At 37.5% G+C, this 7,192-nt stretch overlaps 1 protein-coding gene across 1 annotated transcript; it reads right to left on the bottom strand.

The window, feature by feature from the left end:
- Positions 1-2,568: 2,568 nt before the first annotated feature.
- LOC113294619 lies at positions 2,569-5,728 on the bottom strand. The gene is made up of 2 exons (XM_026543004.1): positions 5,569-5,728; positions 2,569-3,543 (listed from the first exon to the last, which is right to left on the bottom strand). The coding sequence occupies exon 2, from the start codon at positions 3,538-3,540 to the stop codon at positions 2,569-2,571; it is 972 nt and encodes a 323-aa protein (XP_026398789.1). The 5' UTR covers positions 3,541-3,543; positions 5,569-5,728.
- Between the last annotated feature and the right edge of the window lie 1,464 nt (positions 5,729-7,192).

Here is a 7,192-nt window from a genome sequence, read left to right as displayed (position 1 = left end):
AAAACTGTGAAAATTGATGGGACCGGCTTCCGTGAGCCAAAGAACCAATCTTGGTCAGTCAAGATAGCATCCTCGTGTCCCCAAGGTGTTCGCGTCTCAGTCCTGAGAATTTTGATATTTTCTGGCGTGCAATTGAGCATCCATTCGAGAAAATATGTCAAAATTAGGGTTACGACGAAACTGAGGAAAACACCATGAGATGATGAAAAATAATTATAAAATAAGGAATGGGGAGGCGTGGGACCGTGGTCAAGGCATGGTCGGCCGGTCGTGACCACGGTCCCGTGGTGCCTTTTCCTTCATTTTATAATATATTTTGATGATTTTGTGAAAAATTCATGAATTTTGAGAAATTTGATGAATTTTGGGAGTTTTCATGAATTGAAGGAGTTTTCATGAGTTCAAGGAAGCAAAAATATTAAAATAATAAAAAACAAGGGCGTGTGGGACCGTGGAAGGCATGGCCGGCCGACTAAGGCCCGGTCTCACGAGTTTTCCTAATTTTTTAATATTTTTAGGTATTTTGATGATTTGAGGGAATTTTTCCTAATTTGAGAGAAATACCATGAAATCAAGGAGTTTTATGAATTCAAGGAAAACTAATAACAAAATAATAAAACAAAGGGGCGTGTGGGACCGGCTAGGGCATGGACGGCCGGCCAAGGCCCGGTCCCACAAGTTTTCATAATTTATTTTATTTTATTATTATTTGATGATTTGTGCAAAATACCATGAAATCAAAGAGTTTTTTCATGAAATTAGAGAAATAATAATAATAATAATAATAATAAAATAATAAGAAACCGTGGGTGTGGGGCCGGTTGGGACCAAGGCATGGCCGGTTGGCCAATGGTCACGCCCCACACTCCTTTCCTTAATTTTATATTATTTTTATGGATTTATGGAAGTACCATGAAACCGAGGAGTTTCCTCAAGACGAAGGAGATTTGATAAAATGAGAGAATTTTCATCAAATCATGGAAAATAATAAAAATGCATTAAAAATATAAAACTGGTGTGGGATTGACCACGACACGGTCGGTCGGTCGTGTGTTCGTGCTCCCAGCACCCTGGTCAATATTTTAATTATTTATTATTTTCTTCTCTATTTTGCATAGGTTCATTGTTTCGTTGTATTTTTGAAATACTCGTTCGTGCGGTGACTGTTAGTGTATCATCGTTGAATACACCTTCACCATTTGAATCGGGGCTTACTTAGAGGTAGCTCAGACGCCCGGTTGTTGATTATTTATTACTAATTGTGGAATTCAGTGGAGAATAATTCACAAAACTGAGTAATAAGATGTTTATTATTAATTCATAGGATCAGCTGAGGATTCGACTACGAATTCAGAATAATAAAGTGAGCATTACCATTCCATGGGATCGTAGATTCGACCATAGAATCAGAGTAATTAAGGTTTATCTATTACCATTTATGAGACCAGTTGTGGATTCGATCATGAAATCAGAGTAATGAGATAATATAGTTATTGCTATTCTATGAGATCAAGTTGTGGATTCGATCATAGAATCAGAACAATTGTTATTTTCATTCCATGGGACCAGTCGTGAATTCGAACATGGAATAGGAGCGATTGTAATTAGGAATTAACTTTGTGGCTCTATACTAGCAGAGCAAGCTGTCTAGGAGCATTAATCATCCCGATATGAGCTTGTCGGTAAGTCATATCCTTTATATAGTCAGGGTAAACTCGTTGTTTGTTCCTGAAGACGTTATCGCTCTATACTAGCAGAGCAAGCTGTCTAGGAGCCGTCCATCATGGATGCTATACAGGAATAATCACTGAAAGTATTCAGTATTCCTGAGATATGCCGTTGTCCGGTCGTGAGAGTACATATCCACATGTACTCTGTGAGAAAGTACTCTCCGTTGAGAATTCGATGAGAGAGCCGTGTCTCAATACTCGCGTCTGATTGCTGAATCAGAGCTTCGTATAATTATGAGTTTATAATTTTAGCCTTTGTCGAAAATCCATCATCTACAATCATCAGGAAAAACATCAACATAATCTGTAACTATTGGAATTTTCTCAATAGTAACTTCACTAGGCTTACTGCCACTATTCATATGAGCTAAAAAGTTAAGACTACGACAAAACTTTGATCGTCTACCACACGAGATAATACTAGTAAGGATATCGGAAGAATACCTTACAGCATCAAAACAAAAGGATGCACCATCCTTGGAAAGAAAAGTGATTCTTTTCCTATAACAGTCCACTAATGCTCGGTATTTCGCAAGCCAATCCATGCCCAAAATAACATCGAATGATGTCATTTCTAAGACAATAAGGTCTCCTGATAGTTCTTGGTCACCAACCCGAACTATACAAGCCCGACAAATACAACCTAGACTAACACTTGCAACTGGTGTTATCACATGAAACATTTTCTCTAATGGTTCATAATGCAAATCCAAACGTAAAACAACTCGATCAGAGACAAAAGAATGAGTAGCACCCGGATCGAATAAAACTTTAACCCAAGAATTGAATAGAAGAAGTGTACCTTCAACTACAACATTGTCGGAATTTCCCTTAGTCTCTACTGTTGCAAACGCCTTTCTTTGTTGATTAGTCGGTGACGCTGGTCTCGCTTGATTAGGCCTGTTGTGTGGAGCGTTGTTACCACGATTACCGTGTCGAAACTTTGTCCGTTAAGAAGAGGTAAATTCCTACGAAGATGTCCAGGCTTGCGGCACTCATAACAAGTCCTTTCTTGCACATTATTGCTGTGAACCACTTCGTATCCACTCTTCGGTGCATTTTCTGGCCTTAGCTTCTTAGGAGGCTCCTTTCTGTTGTTAAAGTTACTTCTCTTTCGATCCTTCCCTTCTCGAAACTCTTTGTAGGCAACCTCAATAATCAATTCCCTCTCAAATATTTCATTACGACTCGTGAGCATTTGTTGTGCAAGCTTGAAACGAATATCTGGCAGCAGCCCCTTTTGGTACTTAATTGCCTTCAAGTGCTCAGTTTTCACCATATCAGTAGCATACCGAGATAGCTCCTCGAACCTCATATCATACTCCAAAATGGACAAGCCCTCCTTCTCCTGATCCAACTGTATAAACTCCAAAATTTTGGCATTTTTCAAAGCCACCGGAAAGCACTTTTGGAGGAAAAGTTCCTTAAATTCATTCCAAGTAAGGTTCTGCATACCTTCCTTGGTTTTAGTCACTGTCCACCAATGACCAGCAGCATCTTTAAGGTAATACATAGCAATTTTAACTCGAAGACGATCCTCTACCTCAAGCAATTCCATTCGTTTCTCCATTTCTAGTAACCAGTTCTCGGCATCCAAAGGATTTGGTGAACCCTTAAACGGTGCTGGCTTATACTTATGGAATTCATCCATCACCTTAAAATCATCACGTACCTGTGGACCTGATGTGCTTCCCTTATTAGCAAGCAAACTCTCAGTCATTTTCCGAATGGCTTCAGCTAACATTTGATTCCCGTTCGCACTATTCTCAGCAGATTCCTTATCGGTTTCAGGAGGTACATCTCCAGCCATATCCTATATGGGATATAACAAACGATTCAAAGAGATACCTATATATTTAACTAACAGTTCCACAAGGTTCAATAAGAATCACACGCATCAAGTAACAATCAAGCTAACACTCCGAACAAACATAAGAAGCGATCAATCAAACCGAACGTTCAAACAAACTTAACAAGCAATCAACCCAAGAGTTTTTATAAGTGAAAAAAATGTTCCTAAATCCCATGTAAGATCTAGTTCTCTGATACCAACTTGTAACACCCCAAAATTCGGATCATGGATTTAACCCGAATTCTAGAGGTTACAGGCGGGTATCGAAGCCTAAACCTACTTCTTGGATTACATCTTTTTGTCAACAGTTCAATATCCAGGCCTAATATAATTTAATTTGGGAATTTATATGCACCTCACTAATAAGTGTAAAATTCAAAGTACAAAAATGTAGAAATCAAATAGTACACAGTGGAAAAACTGGACAGAAACATCGCAAAACTGACGTCTCAAACAGTCTGCATTGTCGAGGCTCCACAGACTTCGCTAGAAGTTGGAATTTAAATATTCATACCAGTTTAGAAAGAGGAAAGAACAAAATTTCAAACACATTTAAAAAATCCATATTCCGAGTTAAAATGGTCGGTCAACAGTGTAGGCAAAGTAGGTCGCAGAACTGCAAAGCTACAGATTTCAGTTATGACATGCTGTGTTTCAGGTGACAAATCTCCTAAATTATAACTCTGAAAGCTAAGACCTTTTAACAAATTATAGTGGAGACATATATTAACATTTCATGTCAAGGAAGTACTATCTAAATCCCTTGCTACTGGCGGAAGTTTCGCAGACAAATGAGCACAGAAAACAGGTGACATAAAAGCATGGTTTTCAACATTAAGTTTTAAATAAAGCTTCCAAAGACAATCACCATTCAACAAATCCTTCAAATGTATAATAAAAACTTCTAAACAGTGGTTCATAAGCCTAAGTATTCCACATTTATTCTCTCAAAGTAAAACATCAAGTTACATGGAAATGAAACAAAAGCAATGCGCACAACAACTTCTCACTTGCTTCGCCCTTCGATAAAATCTGCAAAATCGTCAATTTGGGTGAGATGACGGCTCAATAGGCTTACGTTCCCATCCTCAAAGAGATGCGGAAAACAAATCTCATAAAAATGTGAGGAAAATATAAATAAGAAAAGATGAAACTTCAAATCGGCAGCGCATTCAACAAATATATTCACAAACCAATAAGGTCTCCGACAAATCAATTCATTTAGATTTCGGTACATTGAGTCCACGGCACGAAAACCTTGGTTTGTACACCCACCTATCGTTTCTCGGCACGGAAAGCCGCCATCGATGGTCGGGAACTACGTCCCCATGGGGATCATTACCCATTTCTCTATATCGGGGATCATTACCCGGCGTAAGATGAAACTATGTTCCAACTAACGGAAGACATGAACTCAATAAGTTTTCTTCACAAAACTTGCTTTACTATCAACAAAGTGAAACTCATTTTCAAAAGCATACAAATGATTCACCATTCAATTAAACAACCCATCTGGAGTTATGAGTACAGTGCATATGGGGTTTACAATCACCCAAATTCAGCAAGGTTTCATATTTGAAATCAATGTTTACAAACTTGTAAGAAGCAAAATTATTCAATGTAAAGTGACGACCAAAGACATATGTTGAAAATGTATTTAAAATCATCATTTCTGTTGTGTAAGAGCAGAACATGGTTTTATGTCTCAAAAGCTTGGAATGAATCAAATATCACACATGCATATTTACAAACATCTTAAGTTCACAAAGAGAATAAGAAGGAAAACTTGGAATCATTTCTTTTCCACTAGCAACAACATACCCATTCATTAATTCATGGCAACAAACACAAATCCAAGTTTGGAAAGCAATTCCGAATAAGAAAACAATCCACTTTACAATTTTAGAAATCAAATTTGCAATTAGGAATGATTATGCCCAAATAACAAAAAAAGAATTGCTCCAAGAGGATGAGTAGTAAACCTACCTCAAAATAGCTCAATCCTAGCAAACTTTTTTTTCCTTAGAACCCTTCTCATGCCCTAGCTTCCACTCTAGGAAAAATCTCTAATATATATAATCCATACGTTTCGATTTCTAGTTCGGTCTTTTCATTTTCCATTGGTTATTAAACCCATGCTTCTCAACTTACTCTCATGTTCTCAAATTCATTTGCGAAACATGTATAAGTTATGGTTATTCCCACCCTAGCTCGACTACCAAAATAATGGGGTGGAATACAACTATTTGCATTTCTAATCTAGCCTATACAGAAACTTTTCTGGGCTAGTGTCGCATACGGAATAACTAGTGCTAAAAGGTACGATGCTAGCATAACGATAAATACATGACAGTTTAAAACATACGCCAAGACCAAACTTCTCATTTGGTCAAAATTTAGCAATCAAAATGGAGATTATCGAAAACGGTTGATACCCGACCCTAAACACATATAAAATGGGTAAATGAAAATGGAGGGTATCACAACTTCCATATTAACCGTATTCATCTTTCTCATAACTAGTTCAAATGACTCATAAGAACTAGTTGAAGAGTTGTTCAATTGCTTAGGTCTTTATTCATAGACAAAATTGAAACAAAATCGGTTTGATTCATTTGAATCAATTTCATGAACAATATAACCACGGTTTGCAAAGATTGCATTCCTTATAATTTATTGTTTTAAGTTCATGAACTACCGATTTGAGAAATAACCAGCTTGGGTACGCGTACGGGTATGCGTACCTTAGCTACCGGATTTAAGTTGGTTTTGGTTTCCAAAATCAGCAGAATTTTTCGGGTAGAAAAGTTCTGCCAGTACGCGTACGGGTACGCGTACCTATGGTGACTGGTTTATGAGTTCGTAAACTCCAAACTCAGCAGAATTTTCGGGGAGGAAAAGTTCCGCCAGTACGCGTACCTAACCTGTCTCCTTCACCAATACCGTATGTAGACATATGCACACACTTGGTTTCCGGTACATGGATTTATACACTAATGTGCTAACACACTATATATGCTTATATCCATAGATGTTAATCTCAACTCTACATTTTAATCATTGAAACATTCTTCTATAATGTTATAATAGTCGTTATTCACAACTATCGTCATCAAAGCCATTTTTAAGATTGAAACGTCATCATGACTTTCGTCACGGGTAAATATGAAAAATAATTAAAGCGGAAGCTTACTAACACATATTTCGAGAAAAAGATAGGCGAGTAAACTCGGCTCGAAATAGCAAATGTGTATGTATGAAAACTATCATACTTATACGACTTTTGTCTCAAGAGTAGGAGATAGAGTAGATAGACTTTTGAGTGATAGATAAGCTCAAGTCTCTACTTACCTTTTAGTCGGATGAAGTTCCACTGGTTCCTTGAATAGTTCTTCGTCTTCGTAAGATGATCGCCATGGAGTCTGGAGCTCAACTACACTTAATTATCCTAGTCCGAGACTTAGCTATAAGTAGACTAGAAATCAACACACATAGTTTTGAAAACTAAATTTGACAAACAAGCTTGAGATAGCAACGCTTGCGAGTTCGACCGAGCAATGCTCTAACAATCTCCCCCTTTGTCAATTTTAGTGAGAAAACTATCAATACA

The sequence above is a fragment of the Papaver somniferum genome, chromosome 7 (genome assembly GCF_003573695.1).
Source record: "Papaver somniferum cultivar HN1 chromosome 7, ASM357369v1, whole genome shotgun sequence".
Classification (NCBI taxonomy): Eukaryota; Viridiplantae; Streptophyta; class Magnoliopsida; order Ranunculales; family Papaveraceae; genus Papaver; species Papaver somniferum.
This window is presented reverse-complemented; position numbering and strand designations above follow the sequence as displayed.